This window comes from Canis aureus, chromosome 19 (genome assembly GCF_053574225.1).
Source record: "Canis aureus isolate CA01 chromosome 19, VMU_Caureus_v.1.0, whole genome shotgun sequence".
Classification (NCBI taxonomy): domain Eukaryota; kingdom Metazoa; phylum Chordata; class Mammalia; order Carnivora; family Canidae; genus Canis; species Canis aureus.
This window is the reverse complement of record NC_135629.1, coordinates 46213201-46233474: the sequence shown is the minus strand read 5'-3', so window position 1 is coordinate 46233474 and position 20274 is coordinate 46213201. Positions and strand designations below refer to the sequence as shown.

Here is a 20274-nt window from a genome sequence, read left to right as displayed (position 1 = left end):
TGGTCGGTTTTGATAACTGGCCTTTGGGGCCACTTGTTTTTTTTTTTCCCCTTCTGGCACTTAACATTCCCACTCCTATGTTTTAGGTTTATCAATAAACAATGAGTCCTGGGAGACCCAGGCTCCCATTGTGAACCCCAGTAAAAGCAGAGGCCCAGCCAGTGAACAGGTGGCTCTTTCTCTCTGTTCCCCACCTCCTCACTGTGTGGCCCTGGGGTGCTGTACAATTCCCAGGTCTTGTAAAGAATAAGCCTTTACTTTTTTCAGTTTCCTGATGGTTGTTGCTGAAGGGTGTCCTACAGTCAGCACCACAGAGGCCAGTCCAAGCACACACTGGATATTGACAGGCTGGGATGTAACCAGTACAACCTCCCACCTCTGCCAATTCCTATGTTTAAGCCCTACTTCCCATCGTGAGGGGGTCTGTGGATGTGGGGGCTTTGGAAGATCATCAGGTAGTGGAGGTGGGGGGCTCGCACTGGGATTGGTGCTCTAAGAAGGGGTATGAGAGAATGTGCCCCCACATCCCGTCCCTCTCCACGTGAGGACCTGGCCAGAAGACAGCCAGCTGCAAGCCAGGAGGTATCCTCAGCAGACCCCGACTGTGCTGGCACCCTGACTTCCAGCCTCCAGGGCTGTGAGAAGTGAGTGTCAGTGTTGAAGCTGCTGGGGCTTTGGTTCAAGCAGCCTGACCGTGCTGAGCCAGTGCCTGATGTGACCGCAGGGAGGAGTCCCCGGTAGCTGTAGAGGGAAGAGAGTTGTGCGCCCTCAGCTCAAAACATTAAATTCCTGCTCTATGACTTTTTTTTTTCTTTTAAGATTTTATTTATTCATGAGAGACATAGAGAGGGGCAGAGACATAGGCAGAGGAAGAAGTAGGCCCCTGCAGGGAGTCCGATGCAGGACTCAATCCCAGGATCCTGGGATCAAGACCTAAGCTGAAGGCAGATACTCAACCACTGAGCCACCAGGTGCCCCCAGCTCTAGGTGCCCCCATTCTAGGACTTAAATCTACCAATAAAGAGTAAGCTGGGGAAACTGTAGGCCCCCCGCCCTAGTCCCCAATAAAAGCCGAGCCCCAAGCCAGAATTGGTCTCTGTTTCTATGCATGACCTCACTGTGTAGCCCTAGGTCCGCTGTGTGACTCTGAGGTCTTGTGAGTAATAAACCTTTACTTTTTCAGTTTCCTGATGGGTGGTGCTAAAGGGGATCTAGCAATCATAATAAGAACCACAAAGATGGTTTTAACCTCAACACTGTTTATTAATAGCTGAGAGCGCCACAAAACAGTGAAGGTCTCTCTCTGCCTGGGCCAGGGCCCTGGGTGTGCCTCCCCTAGGGGGAGCACTGGCTGAGGAGTCTTTTTAAAAACAACTATTTTAGAGAGGTGAACTAGATAAATAGAATAATTTTGCAGGGTGGTGGTCGGGCATCCAGCCAACTGAGAGCAGGGACAATCAGAAGATTGTTGTCCTTATTCCTGTATAAGTAAAGAAACTGAGGCTGGGGGTGGTGGGGCTGGTCACCACACTTGTCCATGGTCACAGCAGGCTGGGGCTGTTGGCTGGCTCTGTCTCTCCCATATCGGTCTCTTTGGGTGGGGCAGGGACTGGAGGGCCCAGAATGAAGTTGGCTGCATTTGCTCATTATGACCTCGGTTTACTGAGGAGGGAAAGGAGCAGAGGGAAGGCAGGATACTCCATCCAAGGCAAGGGAGGGCCTGAGCTGAAAACCCTGTCTTGCTTGAGCCCAGACCAGCCCCCTCCTGCTTTTCACCAAAGCAGGTGGCTTTCTCTGGGCTAAGAGGGTAGGCCAGAGAGACAGAGAGAGACAGAGAGAGAGACAGAGAGAGAGAGAGAGGACTGCCTCCTCCTCCACTGTGTCTTTCTGTTACTCCTCATATCTGTCCAGCAGTCCTAAGGGAGACTTGCTTGTTCCCCACTAGTGTTGGACCCAGTCTCCCAACCCAACCTTGCCCTTGGCCTCCCCCCAGAGCAGCCTGTTCCTTCCACCCGCCCAGAGCCTGTAATCAGTTCCCAGAGCCAAGGCCAGCAGCTGGAGCTGGGGGGAGGGCTTCTGTCCTCCAGGATCCCAGCCCATGCCCCATCCTGCTGTCTCTCCTCCCCCAGCCAGCCCTGAGGCTTCCATTGTGGCCCCCAGGGGGTCTCCATCCCCCCCCAACACCAGCCCTAACCACATTCCTCCCCAACTCACAGCGGGGGGGGGGGGGGGGCATAAATTCCCCATCACCCAAATCCAGCAACATACCATTCTTTGCACAGAACTTTATTCATTCAACAAATGTTCTGTGCCCTTTCCAGCCCAGCCCCCAGGGAGCCTCCAGGTCGGAGGAGGTGGATCTAGACAGACACCCCAGCCCTAGGGTTGGAGGGAAGTACATGGCTGGTGAGTAAGCATTACAAGGAAGCCTACAGGGAGGTGATAGCTGGGGTTTTGAATGATAAATAAGAGTTTTCCAAGGGGTGAAAGTGGCAGAAAAGCCTGCAGGCAGGCGAGGAATGGGGGGGGGGGGGGGCTTAACCTGTGCCAGATGCCTTCTCACAAACTCCAGAAGCTGACTGTGTACAGCAAGGCACCAACACCATTTATCTGCCCATTGTACAGGGGATAGAACTGAGACCCCGTAGGGGAGGCAACTTGCCCACCATCCCACAGCAAATAAGACGCAGAACCATGGGTTCCAACACCTGGGTTCTTAACTTCTGTACTCTGAGCCTTCTCACTCTCACCTCACTGCTCCCTCTGCCAAGAAGACCTTTCCTTCCCGCAACTGCTGAAAAGCTCCTGTAAGTCTCCAGTGTCATCAATCATGTGACCCTCTGGTCCAGACAGAGGGGCAAACTGAAGCCCCGGGACGATCTGGTACAGTTAGGGTAGACCAGGACCCCAGCGTCTCCTGGACCCTCACATGATCCCAAAAAGTCATACAGGCTCCCCCAGAAAGTCAATTTCCAGCTGGGGCAAGCTGCTCTTGTCTGTGGCTTCCTCCAGCAAAAGAGGGATGGGGAGGACAGAAGCCTGAGAGCATATATTTAAAGCTATGCAACGTCTTCACTGAGACAGGAAGCTCAGAGCCAACCCTAAGAGGATAGGAAGATGGGAGGGACTTAAATTTGTTTCCTCAATTCTGGGGACAACGCATTCATCTTGAAAATCTACACGTTCGTTCCTAAGGCCACAGGACTCTTGTTGCCTCACAAGCCAGGGATGGCCCCCCAAATGCAATGTCAGCTTCCCCCCAGGGGTGGGGTGGGGAGTCTGTAGAGCAGGAAGCCCAGAGAGGAGCAACTTCCTGCCCAAGGTCACATAGCCAGTCCACAGAGACCAGAACCCAGGGGTATGTGCGCAGGAGATATAAAAATGGAGTGAGTGGGTTTCTCCTTCCAGACAAGCAGAGAAGGCTGAGTCTCACACTATGCTACTCCACGCCAGAGTGCATCCAGCTGGGGGCCCAGGGCACTGAATGTTGGCCGGTCTTTCGGGCTGGGGGCCCAGCACAGCTTCATGAGCTCGTGAACCTGAGGGGGCAGGAGGAGACAACAGGATCACATGTGAGCATAACTCCTAGTCACAGCTTTATTTATTTTTATTTTTTAAAGATTTTATTTATTTATTCATGAGAGACACACACACACAGAGACAGAAACATAGGCAGAGGGAGAAGCAGGCTCCCTGCAAGGAGCCTGATGTGGGACTTGATCCCAGATCTTGGGATCATGTCCTGAGCTGAAGGCAGATGCTCAACCACTGAGCTTCCCAGACGTCCCCTAGTCACAGCTTTAAAATATAAATTAGACTCCATCCCCTCCTCTGCTCCAAAGCCTGCCATAGCTCCCTACATGTCTTAGAACAAAATCTCATCCCCTCCCTTACCTCCTTCCATCACCTCCTTTCTTGTTCCCTGCAGCCACATCTGCCCCAATCTCATTATTTAAATGCATCAAAATGGGGATGCATGGGTGGCTCAGCGGTTTAGCACCTGCCTTTGGTCCAGGGCATGGTCCCAGAGTCCCAGGATCGAATCCCAGATCAGGCTTCCTGCATGGAGCCTGCTTCTCCCTCTGCCTGTGTCTCTGCCTCTCTTTCTCTGTCCCTCATGAATAAATAAGTAAAAATCTTTTAAAAAAATAAATGCATCAAACTCATTCCCACCTCAGGGCCTTTGCACATGTTCTGTCCACCACTGAAGAATGCCCTCTCCCACCTTTTCCCAGGGGTGGGCTCCTCTTCCTCCTTCAGGATCACCCCCCCTCAGAGGCCCTCCCTGACCACCACCACACCACACCGCCTCATCAACCCCTGTTCAACTCTTTCCAAACACTGATAACCACCAGAATGCTCTTGTTAGCCTCTGCTGATTACTAGGAGAACAGGGTAGTATCTGTTCTGTCCCCTGCTGGGTCCCCAGCACCCAGCACAGAGCCTGGCACACAGCACTCAATAAACATCTGTGACCTGGGCAGATAAATTTATTTATTTTTAAAGATTTTGTTTATTTATTTATTTATTTATTTATTTATTTATTTATTTATGAGAAAGGGAGCCTGTGCATTGGGGGAGGAGCATGAGGGAGAAGAGGGAGGGAGAAAGAATCTCAAGCAAACTCCTTACCCAGTGGAGAGCCCAACGTGGGCCTTGATCTCACAACCCTGAGATCATGACCAGAACGGAAACCAAGAGTCAGTCACTTAAATGACTGAGCCACCCGGGCATCCTTGGGCATTTCACTTTATGAATGACCAACCTCATGTCAGACACTTCCACAAAAGTTGTTACGATAAACCGTAAGAGTCGTTAACATTTATGGAGTGTTGACAGTGCGCTGGACTCTAAGCTGAGCGTTGGAGAAAGGTGGTAACTTGTCTGATCTTCCCCCACCCCATAAAGCATTGTTATTCCCATTTTGGAGATGGGTAAACTGAGGATCTGAAAGAGTTTGTGAGAACAGCAAAGTAGAAGCCAGAATCCTCTTTGGCTTCATGCCCCAGAGTATGCTCTCAATCAAAAGCCATCAGTGGTGGCTGGGGAGACCCAAGAGGCCAGCTGGCTCACCCAGAAAAAATCCAGAGTGGGAAACTGAGGCAAGCCCTCCAGTGCTCACCTCACCAGGGCAGGCAGGAGGCGCGGGCAGCCTCTGGCCCTCAGCCAGCAGCTCCACCAGGCGGCAGAGGGCCGGGACATCTCGCTCACATCCCATTATCCTCAGGAACTCCTGGGGTCAGGAGGGAGCACCCTCAGTGGGGGAGAAGCCATCCGTGAAGGAGGGAGAAGGGGCTGCAAGTGATTGGGGAGGGGCAGGGGGCAGCCCTAGGGAAGGGCAGGAGAGAACCACCCGTGATGGGGAGAGGGGCCATCCCTAAGGGGGGAGCAGGAGTCATCTGTGCTGGAGGGGGACTGGGCTGCCTTGTGGTGGGAGTCGGCCTTAGTGAAGAGAGGTTCTCCCCACTATGGAGGGCCTATATGATGCTGGGAACAGGTAACACTGAGGAAAGAGGCACTCGGGTACAAACAGGCCAGGGATTGGCCCGGAAGGGGTTGGGGAGAGGAGGGTCCTGGGGATGCAGGGGTGCTGACTCACGGCTGAGGGGCTGCAACTCTTGTTGCCATAGGTGAAAAGCTCGTACAGGACAACCCCGAAGCTCCAGACGTCCGACTGGCACGAGAAGATGTTGTCAGAGAGGGACTCTGGGGAGTACCTGCAGGGGACAAGGAATTCTTGGGATGCGAGAGGACGGGAAAGGGGACAGCCTTGGGCTGGGGGAGCCGGTCAGTTGTAGGTGGGGGCTGTGAGAAGGTCGGTCCCAGCTCCGGGGTCAGGGTTTGTTTCCCTGCCGGTGGGATGGGGTATTCGCCAACCTTAGGAGGGCCTGGGCGGGGTCAGGGCGGGGCCGGGGGCTAGGGGGCGGGGCCAGAATCGGGGGGCGGGGCGGGGTGGGACCAGGCTGCGGGGAAGGACCGTAGCTGGTAGGTGACGGAAGGGGCTAGGGCCGTGGGAGGGGCGGGGCCGGGCGGCCCCAGGACACTGAAGGCAGAGGAGGGGTCTGGGTAGTGAGGAGAAGTGGGGGGCCTGGGCGGGGTCAGGACGGGGCCGCAGCTGTAGGGGCAGGGGCGGGGCCATCACGCTAGGGGGAGGGGTCAGGACTGAGGGAGGGCGGGGCCATGGCGGGCCCACCAGGGTGGGCGCGAAGTAGCCGCCAGGGTAGTGGGGAGGGGTCCACACCAGAAGATGGGGTTCTGGCCGGGCCCGCGGACCACGTAGTAGTCTTTGTCGAGGGGCAGCAGCTTGGCGAGGCCAAAGTCGGCGATCTTGACGTGCGTCTCGCTCTCCACCAGGATGTTGCGGGCTGCCAGGTCGCGGTGCACGCAGCGGCAGGAGCCCAGGTACTCCATGCCCTGCAATTGAGCAGGAGGTACAGACTCCAGCATAACCCTCAGGGGCCCCAAGCCTGACCTGGAATCCAACCCAAACCCATTCCAGACCCCAAGTCTAACCCTGCCCTGGACCCAGCCTGCCCTCCAGTCTCGACCTTAGCCCTAACTCAACTGCTCCTCCAACCTGACCAAACTTCAACCCTCAGCCTTCCCCGCGACCCCACGCAGATCCCTGCCCAGACTCGGCCACCTCAGCCCCCGGGTCCCGGGGCGAGCCCCGCACCTTGCAGATCTGCGAGGCGTAGAGGAGCAGGCGGCCGGCGTCGAGGCGCGCGCGGTGCCGCTGCAGGAAGTCGCGCAGGCAGCCGCTGGGCAGGTACTCCATCACCAGCCGCAGGCTCTGGCGGCCTAGGGGAAGCGAGGGGAGGCTGGAGGAGGCCCCGCAGGACCCAACTCTGTCTACTGCCCCTCCCGGTTCTTTCTCTCCGTTCAGAGTGCCACCCTGGGGCCCTCCCAGCCTCCCAATGCTTTCTGTAAAATGACAACAGCTATAGTGACACCTATTGCCAATGGCCGTTGAGTAATTTCTACAATATCCATGGATTCATTTAAACCTGATAGTGACCCCATTTTTCAGATGTGGAAATGGACTCTCAGAGAGGTTAAATCGCCAGCCCAAGGTCTCCCAGCTACCAAGGGTTTGAGCAGGAATTCGAACCCCAGGTGATCCAAATTTGGATAAACAAGCGAGCCAATAGCCCCTCCTGGTGTTCCCAAACCACTCTAAAATGTTCCTGCAGGAGGACAAGGGTGTGTGATTTGAAGAGCACCCGTTTGGGAAGTGGCTCACCTGGGCCATAGCTGACTCCGCGGTACTTGACAATGAAGTCGCTGTGGAGGGCTTTGAGGATCTGGATCTCCCTCTGGAAGTCCCTCTGCTGGTCTGGCCCGCTGTGCTGCAGCTGCTTCACAGCCACTAGGGCGCCCGTGTTGTCACCCAGTGGGTCATAGCGGCACAGTTCCACGCTCCCAAAGTTGCCCTGGGGGACAGGAGGGCTGGTATACATGTGCATGGGTGCTTCCCCGCCCACCCCACCCCAGCCCAGCCCACCTCACCTTGCCCAGCTGTGAGATGTACTTGAGGTGTCTCTCCTCAAAAATGGTAGGGTCCTGGTAGGCATAGAGCTGGGCACCGTTCCACAGCCCATCGCGGGGTGCCAAGGCACCAGGTGTGGGATCTGAGAGAAGCTCATAATCTGTGGGGCACAGATAGTAAGTGACCCTTATTATTGGGCCCTGGGTCCCCCTCCTAAGCTGACTTGCTATGGGACTTCTTCGAACTGCATGCTTACTTTTTCCGAGTATTATGACAGGGCCACTGCAAGCCTAAGGGTATTTTGTGGGGGGCTGGAAAAAGATGCCAGCTGGGCAAAGGCAAACCCCTTCTGTATGCTGTGCAACCTACACATGGTTTTGGAGACAGAAGGCATTTTCCAGACTCCACTGCTGTGAAGTGTGACACATGATTGAGCTCAGGCTGACAGGGGAGAAGTCCTGGGTTTCTTTCAGGCCTGGCCCATGGAAACCTAGCATGAGACCCTCCACAGCCTCTCTCTTGTCTGCAGAGGATGCAACAGGGACTGAGGACATGGGATGTGGGGAGCCACAAAGGGAGAGGTGCCTGTTGACCTGGACACCCCCATTGAATGAAAAGTAAATATCCGTCACATTCAGCCTTGAGCTGAGAGGGTCTGTTTGTTACAGCAGCAGTTGAGGCTCATGCTGATTGCTACAGTCACCAACCACTCCAATCCTGCCAAGCACACAGGGCCAGCTCTGCATGCAAATTTCATTTTCCCCCCTCTGTGCCTAATATAATATGCCAGCCCTGCCTGCCCTGCTGGGCCCAGTGGGCACCTGAAGTGATGAGGCTGTTCAGGTCACGGATGATGGCACGGAAGGAGGGCCTCTGGCCTGGCTCATAGGCCATGCACTGTTGGATCAGGACAGCCAGCTCCATCCACTTCGGAGCAGGCAGCTGCTGCCGTTCCTCATAAAACTGGAGCTTCTGAAGTTGAGAAGAGTGGCTGGTCACTCCCGGTACACCTTCAGGAGCCCCCCCCCCCCCAGACCAGCCCATTTTCCCCAAGCTGGACCTCAGGCCATTCAACCCTTATACCAAATGGGCATTCAAGAGGCCAGTGCTGGTGTTCCGACCTTGGCTGGATCCAGGGTGCTGATGGGCATCGGGATCCCGCTGAACACTTCCCAGACTGTGGCACCAAAACCCCACTTGTCAGCTTCCAAGCCAAGTGTTCGGGCCTCCTGGAAACACTCAGGGGCCACCCAGGGGATCCTGTCAGTGAGCACTGGGGAGTGGGGCTGGGATCAGGATCTGCTCCTCTGCACCATTAGGCCCCTCCGTCTCCACCCTTCTGTACGTACTCTCCAGGCTTAGCACAGTGGGGCTGACACCAGGGTCACTCAGCTTGATGAAGGGCAGGTTCCCATCGGCCCCCTCCCGAGCCAGGAGGACCTTCCGGGCTGAGACATTGCCATGGAGGAGGCCTTTGTCTTCCTGGGTGGGCCAGGCATAAAGAATACCAGGGTTTGATGAATGAATACTCTGGCTGGAAAACTACTACACAGCCTTCAAAGCACACCTGGTGCTGCTCAGACCATACTCCTAGACCACCCTCTAGTCTACCGGCAACCTGTATTGCCTCCTCTTGGCCACCCCCTACGCTGACCTGAGTCCCTCCCCTTCTCAAACCCACCCTAAAGGCAATGGGGTAGCCAGAGGTCCTGAGCCTAGTGCTCAAGGCCCTTTGAGATACTTGCTCACTCTTCTATGACATTCTCTCTTCCACACCCCTACCCTGGTCTCCTGTCAGCTGAACTGCCAGATGCATCCCAGGACATGCAACACATCTTCTAAGCAGCAGCCCTTTGCCTAGGCTGTGTCCTCAACCTGACAGACCCTTCTTATTTTCTCCTCTTGAAGCTTCTGTTCAACCTTTGAGGCCCAGCTCCCATATTTCCTCTCCTGGAAAGCCTTCCCCATGCCTGACCTCATTGCTCACGACTCCCCTGAAATCCACCAATGACCAGCCGTCCCCTTCTCCTGCACCCTACATCTCTGAGCATGTACATATGCTTTTCCCTCAGTCTAAGATGCCTTCCCCTTGCATTCCTGCCAAACTCTTATCCATACCACAGAGCCCACTCACTCTCAATTCCCCCTCCATTCTGTGCAGTGAAGGAGCACTCACCAGGTAGTTGAGGGCATATGCCAGCTGTTTGATCACCTGCAGCTTCCAGCTGGCTGGCACCAGGTGGCCAGACTTGCGCAGGTATGTGTCCAGCGCTCCCAGGTGTACAAATTCCTGCACCATGATACCTGGTGGCAGCGAGGTGGGGAGGAGACAGGGCTGGGAGGCAGGACTGCATTTGTCTTGAACAGGCCCTGCCCCACTCCACCCTCAGGGCAGGGAGGGCCTGGTACTCTCAGTTGTGACTGTTCCCTCATCCTGACCTTACTCACTTCTCCTCCCCCTCCTCACTTCTCATATGGGAACTATTGGCCAGAAATCCCTGGAAGGCCCTAAGCTCTCTTCGCATCTCACTTCCAGCCCTTTGCATGTTCTGTCGGGAACATACCTCCTCCTCCTCTTCTCTAATTCCTACTTATCTTTGCCTTCTCTGCTTAGAACTTGTCTTTGCCTACTCAGGATCATTGCCTAACCTCCAAGCTGGGCTAGTGGCCTCCGACCACCTGCAGTGCCCTGTGCTGCCCCATCGCACATGATCATTTATCACCCTCCCCAGCCTGTCATATTCCACGCTGTGTGTCCAGCTCCTGGCACATCCTGGGCACCGATAAATAGCTGCTGAACTGATCTGGTGGCACTGAACCTTGGAGAGGTAACTTGGCCCTTGCAAAGCTGTAGACAGGCTATACTGTGAGGTGAGATCGGAACCCAGGCTTGTCTGACTTGAGATCATTTTGAGGGACTGGGTATTGGTGGAAGCCTAGAGCTGCTTCCCCAAGAGTGACCAGTGAAGGACACAGGTCCAGGGTGATGGACCCTGGGGGACACAGGGCCCCAGCTAGGGCAGGCTCTGGATCTGTATCGCTAATGCTGCCATAGAGGGTCTCAGTGAGGAAGGGCCGGGGTCGGGGCGAGGGTAGTCTCTCACTGTCTCCAGCCATGCACACGCCATGGAGCAACACGAGATGCTGGTATGACACTTGGCTCATCAAACTCGCTGCTTCCAGAAATGACTGAGGAGAGGAGAAGGGGAAGAAAAGGTCCACGGGTTCCTCCCACTCTAAGATTAAACCAAGCATTCCAAACATGCTGCTCACAAATCTGCCTCTGGGGACACCTCACCACAAGCCTTTGACCTTGGAGTCCACCCACTCGTATACACAGGACTCTGAATCATGATTTTCGAATGAAGTCCCCATTGTAACTACTTTGGGTCTCTTACACAGAAAGGGGAGATTTGAGGTTCAAGGAGGGCTCAAGCCTTCTTAGGATGGCCCAGCCCCTGCTGGTGCTCTAGCATCACCTCCCTCTTCTCCTTGGCTTACTCCTCTCCAGCCCACTGGTCCTCCTTCACTTTTTTTTAAATATTTATTTATTTATTTATTTATTTATTTATTTATTTATGTATTTATTTATTTATTTATTTTTATTTTATTATTTTTTTTTTAAAGATTTTCTTTATTTATTCATGAAAGAGACACAGAGAGAGAGAGACAGAGGCACAGACACAGGCAGAGGGAGAAGCAGGCTCCATGCAGGAAGCCCGATGTGGGACTCGATCCTGGGTTTCCATGATCACACCCTGGGCTGAAGGCAGGTGCCAAACCGCTGAGCCACCCGGGTTGCCCTAAAGTTTTATTTATTTAAGGAATCTCTGCACCCACTGTGGGGCTTGAACTCATAACCCTGAGATCAAGAGTCACATGCTCAGGCACCTGGGTGGGTCAGTGGTTGAGTGTCACCTTTGGCTTGGGTTGTGATCCCAGGGTCCTGGGATCAAGTCCTGCACCAGGCTCCCGATGGGGAGCCTGCTTCTCCTTCAGCCTATGTCTCTGCTTCTCTCTGTGTTTCTCTCATGAATAAATAAATAAAATCTTAAAAAAAAAAAAAAGAATCACATGCTCTTTCAACTGAGCCAGCCAGACGACCCCTCCTCACTGTTCCTTTTTTTTTTTTAATTTTTATTTATTTATGATAGTCACACACACACAGAGAGAGAGAGAGAGGCAGAGACATAGGCAGAGGGAGAAGCAGGCTCCATGCACCTGGAGCCCGACGTGGGATTCGATCCAGGGTCTCCAGGATCGCGCCCTGGGCCAAAGGCAGGCGCTAAACCGCTGCACCACCCAGGGATCCCTTTTTTTTTTTTTTAATTTTTATTTATTTCTCCTCACTGTTCCTTAAACAGGACCTTTGCGCTGGCTGTTTCTTCTGTTTGGTGTACTCTTTCTGTTTGCATCTAAATTCCCTGATTCTTTTGCATGTCATGGTTTGGAAAAACTACAGCTACATTTCTGTTGTTTTAAGACCTGTGTGTTTTTAAACTTCTCTAAATCCACAACACTCTCCCCAGCCAGTCCTGACCCCAAAGTCCTGGTCCCCATCACACTTACCTCCATGCAGTTTTTGTGCTTGGCATCCATCACTTTGAGCAATACCTCTGTCTCCCGGGCCTCCCCATCCACGACCTCATGGCGACAACCCCGGTAGATCTTGGTGAAGGACCCATGACCCAGGTTCTCATGCTGGAGGGTGAGGGAGCAACAGGAGAGGCTGGTAAGGGGGTTCCTGGTGGGATCCTGGTCCCCGGCCCTGGCCCCATTTTTCAGATAATGAAACAGAGGCACAAGGAGGCTATGTCACATGCTTGAGGCCGTACAGCAGAGATGTAAATAGGATGAGATGTAGACCCAGGATTTGGATCCCAACTGAGGTCCCTCCTCTATTTCCTGAGGCCACTTACCCACTCCAGGCTGTCAGCAGGGATCTTGTGAAATGTCATCTGACTGAGCTGGCATTGGGATTGGGGCTGAACAGGGGATGATGTGGGTGGGTTGCAACCCCTCCGCACCACAATCAGGTTGGACTTTTCTATGGGGAGTGGACGGAGGGAGAAAAACAGAGATCAGAGGTGGAAGGTCCCCTAAGTTTTGCTCACTCCCTGCCTTAATTTGGGGTCTCCCCGAGAAGCCAAAGGTGTACCCTGAGGTGAGGACTCCAGGGTACACAGTTTATTTGCAAGGAGGCTCCAGGAAGCCCCAATGGGGGTGAGTCACCAATAAGCAGGCAATCCTGTGGGTAACCTCAGTCCTGCTAGAGATTCTGGAAGACTCTGAATAACTCACACCTTGGAGTTGTCTCACCCAAAGAGCTGGTCTGAGAATGAAATTCACCCAAGGATGAGTCAAGAGATGTAGAAAGACTAAGTGCCAGCGACATCTCTCTGATCCGGTCAGCTGCAACTGGATCTCATCGTGCCTGAAGATAGCATCCATTCCACAAGCCAATAAATCACCTTTTCTTCCCTAACCCATCTTGACCTGCAATTTCTGCCACTTGCCACACAAGGCACGACCCCAGATTGATTGTTCAGCTCAGCGGAAGGGGCGGGCTCACCTTTGGGTCTGGGGGTGCAGCAGAAGGTGAGGTTCAATGCAGCTCCGTCCATGTGCAGCCCGCCATCCCAGCAAGCTGTCAAGAGTTCTCGAAGGCTGCTGTGGGGACGGCCAAGCCCAGCCAGGGAGAAGGTTCCCGTGGGGTCACACCGGATCAGGCAGCCCTTGTAATCAGGACCCAAGGGGGTCTGCAAGGAGGAGTGGTCCTTGAGTGGAAGTGGGTAGTACCTTCCCTTCACCCCATGTTCATCGAGCACCATAAGCTCATTCCAATCTCCAAGCCTTTACATATGCTGTTCCCTCCGCTGGGAATACTTTTACCCTTCCCTTCCTCAAGGAGCGAATATTAATTCATCTTGCAAGACTCAGCTCAAATGTCATCTCCTTCAGAAAGCCCTCCCTGGCCACCTGGCTCCTACTGGTGGACTGACCTGGACACAGACAGTGAGAAGGAAGCTGTCAAAATCTTGAGGACTGCGGCGGAGAACGTAAGAGCCAGGAAGTGAGCCCCCAGTCTTGAGCTTGTTGATGGCAAAATCCAGCCTGTGGAGATAGGTGAGAGGAAGAGACAGAGACAGAGAGATAGAGGCAGAGAAACCCAAGCTAGACTTGGGTTCTAATCCTGATCCCTCTGAAGCCTGGGGACCCTTACCAGCTAACATTCCCTGTCTCCTTCCTATTTTTATTTACTTTTAAAAAAGATTTTATTCATTCATTCATGAAAGACACACAGAGAGAGAAAGAGGCAGAGACACAGGCAGAAGGAGAAGCAAGCTCCATGCACCGGGAGCCCGACTTGGGATTCGATCCCGGGGCCTCCAGGATCTCGCCGGGCCAAAGGCAGGCGCCAAACCACTGCCACCCAGGGATCCCTCCTTCCTATTTTTAAAATGAGCCAAAAGTCACGGCTTCTACTAGGGGATTAAAGAAGACGCTGCAGGTGGAACTTCGGTGCCATCATATCCCCAAGACTGGCCCTGCAGCCCTGAGGAATCAGAGAGGGAAGCCGCTGGCCTGGCAGCGGAAAGGAAAGCCCAGTCTCCTCGAGCGCCAACCATGTACCAGGCGCTGTTCCAGCACTCGACCCTTGTGCAAGGCCCCTGGGAGGGCAGGACACTGAGGCCCGAGAAGGGGCGTGGTCAAGATTCGAACCCAGTTCTGGCCATCGAGGGCAGGCACGGGGCGGTGGGGGGCAGACCCTTACGTGATGGGGCCGTGGCACTGCTCGGCCACCTCCTCCAGCAGCCGCGGCGGCGCAACCTCCTTGCAGAAGAAGTGCCTGGAGTCGGAGGTCAGCCGGAAGTATCCGTCGACGAGCGCCACGAAGGACAATGCGGCGGGCAGCCCCGGGAACTCGGCCTCCTGTGAGGATCCGCGTCAGCGCCGCTGCGGCCCCAAGGCGACGGTGCCACGTCCCCGCGGTCGGCATAAGGCGGGCGGGGAGAGGAGCCAGCACCCACCAGGATCTGCTTGTCCGTCTTGGTGACGGTGACCAGGCGGTGCTCCCCGGCCGGGCCAGCACGCGGAGCCTGCTTGATGCTGATGTCCACAATTTCTGGAAAGTCGCAGAAGGGCTGGAGGGCCTGGGAATGAGGGGGAGGGCTGAAGCTGGCGGTCCCTTCCCTCCGAGTCCAGTCCCTCCTCGAAGCCTGGACCACACCATCCCACGCCATAAGCCCGGTCCCTCTCGGCCTCGCCCCTTCTGTCAAGGCAGCCCTTCTCACCCCCCCCCCCGCAGCGCATCCCCAGTTCTCCCACCGCACCCCTGCTAAAGAGAGAGAAAGAGCAGAGACACAGGCAAAGGAAGAAGCAGACTCCATTCAGGGAGCCCGACGCGGGACTCGATCCCGGGACTCCAGGATCACGCCCTGGGCAGAAGGCGGCGCTAAACCGCTGAGCCACCCAGGGATCCCCTTTACACACACAGGCCATCTCCATCGGTCGGCAGGTGCCCTCGCTGAGCCCCTCCCTCTCTTAGCTCCACTCCACCTCCAGGCGGGAGCCCCGCCCCCACTCAGCCCTGACTCCTCCCCCGACCTTCAGTTGGCCCCGCCCAAGCCACGCCCACCCATTCGCTCTAGGTCCCGCCCCCGCCTCGCTCAGCCCCGCCCAGCGGCCGCCCACACCTCCTGTCCTCCGGGACTCCAGGCGATGCCGCGGTCACCGGCCACTCGGAGCAGCCCCTGCGCATCCTGACCACCAGCAGCCCCGGGGAAGCTCACGAGGAAGGTCTCGACAGCCCTGGCCGGGTCGAGCCTCTCCAGGTCCATGATGTACTTGGCCATGAGCGAGTGCCGGTCAGCCTGGCAGGCGGTCACGCGGCCCAGGGCCCGGCGCACCATCCTCCGGATGCGCTTCCGCGTCACGAAGCTCAGGCCCTGGATCAGGTCGCGCAGGTCGGGGGGCAGGCAGACCTTGTAGCTACGAGTGGGGGTAGCGGGTCCTCACTGTGGGGAGGGATCTCCACAGGTATGGACGGGGACACACACACAAACCCGAATTTTAGTTGGGCTGAAGTGTGGCCTCAGTTGGGGGGCACGGAGACACTCAATGACACACATGGGGGAAGGACCTCGGGGTGGGGGCATGGCCATTGGGGTCTACAAGATAGACGGACACACACACAGGCCTTTAGCTGCGGGAGGGAGGCATGGGCTAGGGTTGGGTTGGTGGGGTCCTGGGTCACATGGACACACTCTGCAGGCTTATAGGTGAGGAGCTTCATGGGAGCCCGGGCTCTAGGGATGCCCTGGTGGAGCCACGTTTGCTCACCCCCAGGTAGACGCCGGTAATCACTGGCTGGAAGCCCTCACCTGACAGTCTTCAGCAGCTCCTCCGGCTGCTGAGCCTGCTCGCGGGCCATCCGGGCCAGGTCCAGCACCGCCAGGCTGAGATATTCATCTTGCTCCTTGAGACTGAGGCCCACGGGGAAGCGGCCGCTCACCAGGTCATTTCGGTGCTGGGGGCCGGCCACAGCCCTACCGTGAGCTCTGATGTTGCCCTACAGACCCCCCACCCTTGGGCTGATCCCCAGCCCTGGGCTGCCACAGATAGGGTCAGCCAAGGCCACCCAGCTGCACGCCCTGATGCTGCCCTGTGGATCCCACCCCCTGGCTAAGACCCAGACAGACCCCTACCTGGGCAAAGAGGTGCTCCAGGACTGGCAGGTCAAGGATGGCACTGGCCAAGTCCTTTCGTAGCCCGAAGCGGTGGCACTTCTCTAGCCCAAACCAGTTGGGGAAGTAAAAGCTGTTGGGGAAGGGGAGAACCTGGAGTAGAGGTATGGAGGGGTGGAAGACCGTGCCAAGACTTCACAGAACCCAAGTTGTGCCACTGACTTGCTATGTGACCTTGGGTAAGCAACGCACACTCTGACCTCAGTTCTTCACCTGTGATCACATCCTCCCTAGGGCACACCGGGAAGTGCAGGGAGATGACAAAGTTGTAGGATGGTGGTTGTTTTAAACTCCCCTTGCCCTCAACAAAAGGCATCCCCTCTTGGTAACATTTAGCCCATGCCTGTGGGAGTAGGGGTGATGTGCTTCCTACCGGAGCCTGTAGACCAGGACTTGGGTGCCCGAGTCCTCCACGGAGAAGATGTGGCTCGGGGGGAACCAGCAGGACAGGTCCTCCGTGGCCAGAGCAAAGAGGGAGTGGTACACAGGCAGGATGCCTGAAGGGATGCCCGCATCAGCACCCTCCTAAATCTCCCCATCTGTCCCTTGCAGGGCTGCCATGGTTATGTAACCCCCATGCAGCCCTACAGGGCTCTTTCTCACCTTTGGTTCTCACACTGTGACCCACCCCAGCTCACACACACTCCAGGCCTCCCATTGCCCTTAGTAGAGAATCCACACACAACATGCTTCCTGGGGCTCCCTGCCTCTCTCCCTAGAGTGCTCCTTCCACTGTATACTTTACCTCAAGGAGTGACCAACTATTTCCCCTCATGCGCCTCCAAGTCTTTGCACAGCCTTTCCCTCAGCACCTTCCTCCATTTACAAACTCTTATTCATCCCTCAAAGCCCCAGCTCCAGTGCTGACTCCACTTGAATGCTATTCCAGCTCCCAGTCTGGGCCTCCCACAGCCCTATCCCCTTCTTTGGCCCAGCCTTCCAGGGACCCACTCACCACTGGCCTTAGCAGCCCAGACACAGAGCTCTTCAGCTGAATGGTCCCCAAAGGAGAAGGATAGGCGCTGTGGGGGTCCAGGGCCCCGAGGGGGCAGCAGCACGTGCAGGGCACCAGCCTCTGAAGACGAGAGGCTGCAGGAACGCTGGGGGATCAGGGGCGTCTCCTCGCTTGGAGGTGCCATAGGTGTAGCCTGTGTGGACACAGAGAGAAGCATCCACTCAGTTCCAGCCAGAGAGACCACAAAGCTTCCAGGGGTGTGGGGGGCAGAGATGCTGCAGGGTGAGGTAGTGTTGAAGCTGGTGAAACAGGGAGGAGAGAGGAACAGAGACATACAGAAAGAGAATGAGATAGAGAAAGAGAGAGACAGTGGAGCTGAGTGTGAAAGGTGGGTGAGGAGCCAAAAGTCCCCAGATAAGGGAGATAAGGGTATGCTGGGGTCTGGAACCTTTTTTTTTTTTTTTTTTTATGATTTTATCTATTTATTTATGAGAAACAGAGAGGCAGAGACACAGGCAGAGGGACAAGCAGGTTCCCTGCAGGGAGCCTGATGTGGGACTTGACCCCAGGACCCCAGGATCACAACCTGAGCCAAAGGCAGATGCTCAACTACTGAGCCACCCAGGTGCCCCCCAATTTCTCCTCTTCTTCTTCTTCTTCTTCTCCTCCTCGTCTTCCTCCTCCTCCTCCTCCTCCTCCTCCGTAGGGTTAACACACATAATTTGTGCATATTCTTGTCAGTGTCCAGGGCAGACATCTCCAGTCAATTTGCAGCCTCCTCATATACCTTACTGCAAAGCCCCTGCCCCAGGCAGGCATGAGCGATCAACCACAGATGTGCAGATTTGCCGACCAGGAAGCCAGTGGATGCTGGTTTGTGTATATGGGGGTTTAAGGGGATGGGGTGGCCCATCACTTCCTGCGGGTGTAGGAAACTCAAGCTCTTCTGGGGCTGGAGCTAGAAGCTTTTGCAGCTGATGTAATGTATGCCTTGCAGCGTGTTTAAGATGCAGACTGATGACTCGTTCAAGAGGGACCTCTGTGTCTTATCTACCCACCATCACCAACTCTGTCCCCTTTACCACTCCCACTGTTTAGACCCCTGTAGCAAGCAGCCTTCTCTGCAATGGGCCCAGGAGGAAACTGCCCCTCACTCTTTATTCCCAGATCTCAGGACTCCTGGCTAGGCAGAGGAAAGGATGGGCTTTGAACCCAGCAGGGAAAGGCGTGTAGTAGATGGACAAGACCCACTTACATTGACTTGAATAAAAAAGATACGACTTCAGCCCAGGGTGTGATCCTTGAAACTTGGGATTGAGTCCAACTCATTGCATGGAGCCTGCTTCTCCCTCTGCCTGTGTCTCTGCCTCTCTCTCTCTCTGTGTCTCTCATAAATAAATAAATAAAATCTTAAAAAAAAAATATCCTCACTAACTGGCACAATCCTTGGCAACATGCCTAGCAAGCCCTTGACAAATGTCAGCTAAACAGGAAAGTCCCTTGACACAGTGGTTTGGTGGTTCCTATGAGGGAAGGGAGGGCATGAGGGAAAGAGGAAATTTCCCTGGGGACACCCCCATTTACCAGACCAGGAATTGGAACATTCCCAGTCCTAGGAGCTGTGGGGCCCCTGTCACTCCCCACAGAGGTGATCACCGTCTTATTTCTAATAGTCAACTTAACCATGGTCTTTGCACTTTGATGTAAATGGAATCACACTGTGTGTGGTTTTTTGTTTAAAATAAAGATATGTATATTGTTTTAAATATTGAAGGTTAAAAAAAGAAAAAGCCAGAGGGGTTGTTTGGGACACAGAAAAAATGTCCGTTTCAACACCCAAAGTCCCATCCCCTACCGTTGGTTGGTCACTCTATGTTCTGGCCTGGGTCCTGGGAAGGTGGAGGCTGGGAACTGTGTCCCCAGGGATCAGAAGCTCCAGGCCCAAAACACAGAATCATTCTGGCCCAGGGAGCTGGGGATTTCAGGTCTCATTTCATGCAGAAAAAGCCGAGGCCCGGAGCGAAGGGCACTTTGTTGGAAGCCACAGGGCCAACCCTCCCAGCTCTTGTCTGTCTGTCTGGCAGCTTTCCTCCGAGGCCTTGCCTTTGTCCCCAGCCACCGCCATTCACACACTCCCCCCACCCCCACCCCAGAGCCATGTGGCCCCGCCAGCTCTTACCTGGCAGCTGGGACCCCTGGGCCAAGGACAGGAGGGCAGAGCCAGGAGGCGGGAGGCGGCAGGAGGAAAGTCCCAGTCGGCTCCTTCCTGTGTGGGCCCCTTGGCTTCCTGAGCTGCTGTCACTTACCGAAAGTCATGGCCCAAGTGGGGGGATGGGGACGAGGAGGCGAGAGGGCCCAGCCGCGCGGGAGAGGCAGAAAGTTCCAGAAGCCTCCACAGCAGTGGCCTTCTTCAGACAGGGTGCTGGAAAACCTGGACCTAAGGGGAGGAGCGACAGCACAGAGTAGGGCCCCGGTCAAGAGGGGTTTTCAGTAGGCTTCAGACTCACTCATGGGTGGCCCTGGCAATGTCCCAGCTCCTTGGGCTTCAGTTTACTTATCTGTGGCATGTCTGGGTTGGGCATCTAGCAGAACTAATTCTCCAACCCAGAGAAGGAAACTGGGCTGAACTTACCCACGAAGGAGGCAGGAAAGTTGCCCCAGACAAAGGGCAAATTTTTCTTCAGGGTGTTCTCCCATGAGACCCTAGGAGGACTAACAGGCCCCTCTTGTGCACCATGCCCTCTGCCTAGAAACAGTGCACACCAGGCAGACCAGGCCTGCCTTCAGGCTTCAGGCTCACCTCATCTTCTGGTCTGTCAGGAAGACAATCACTAATTATGGATAACAAAGAAAAGCAGGGTGATGGGACAGGCACAGGCTGGGGCTCAGGGGTGGGTGGGTGTGTGGCAATGGGGAGATCTCTGTGCGGAGGTCATGATTAATTGAGCTGGAATCTGAAGCAGGACAAGGAAAGAACTCTCCTAGTGGAGGGAACCGCAAGTGCAAAGGCCCTGAGGCAGAGTGACATGAGCAGTTTGAGCAGAGACGAGGTAGAAATGGCAGGAAGAGGTAAGAAGCCGGAG

General features: G+C 55.2%; 1 protein-coding gene across 3 annotated transcripts; it reads right to left on the bottom strand.

The window, feature by feature from the left end:
• Positions 1-2270: 2270 nt before the first annotated feature.
• On the bottom strand, positions 2271-19526 carry JAK3 (Janus kinase 3). Of its 3 annotated transcripts, XM_077859436.1 has the most exons (24): positions 19371-19526; positions 17192-17384; positions 16610-16733; positions 16198-16309; positions 15874-16019; positions 15187-15481; positions 14521-14643; positions 14265-14422; positions 13492-13603; positions 13062-13248; positions 12409-12536; positions 12059-12190; positions 10594-10678; positions 9666-9793; positions 8839-8971; positions 8611-8762; positions 8311-8461; positions 7510-7649; positions 7244-7433; positions 6677-6801; positions 6242-6414; positions 5600-5717; positions 5123-5233; positions 2271-3539 (listed from the first exon to the last, which is right to left on the bottom strand). In XM_077859436.1, exons 2-24 carry the CDS (start codon positions 17373-17375, stop codon positions 3435-3437), a joined length of 3312 nt encoding a protein of 1103 aa, XP_077715562.1. In that variant the 5' UTR covers positions 17376-17384; positions 19371-19526; the 3' UTR covers positions 2271-3434. The 3 variants fall into 3 exon arrangements, with proteins under 3 accessions (XP_077715562.1, XP_077715564.1, XP_077715565.1); XM_077859438.1 differs by lacking the exon at positions 5123-5233; XM_077859439.1 differs by lacking the exons at positions 16610-16733; positions 17192-17384; positions 19371-19526 and having other exon boundaries at positions 15874-15975; positions 16198-16296.
• Between the last annotated feature and the right edge of the window lie 748 nt (positions 19527-20274).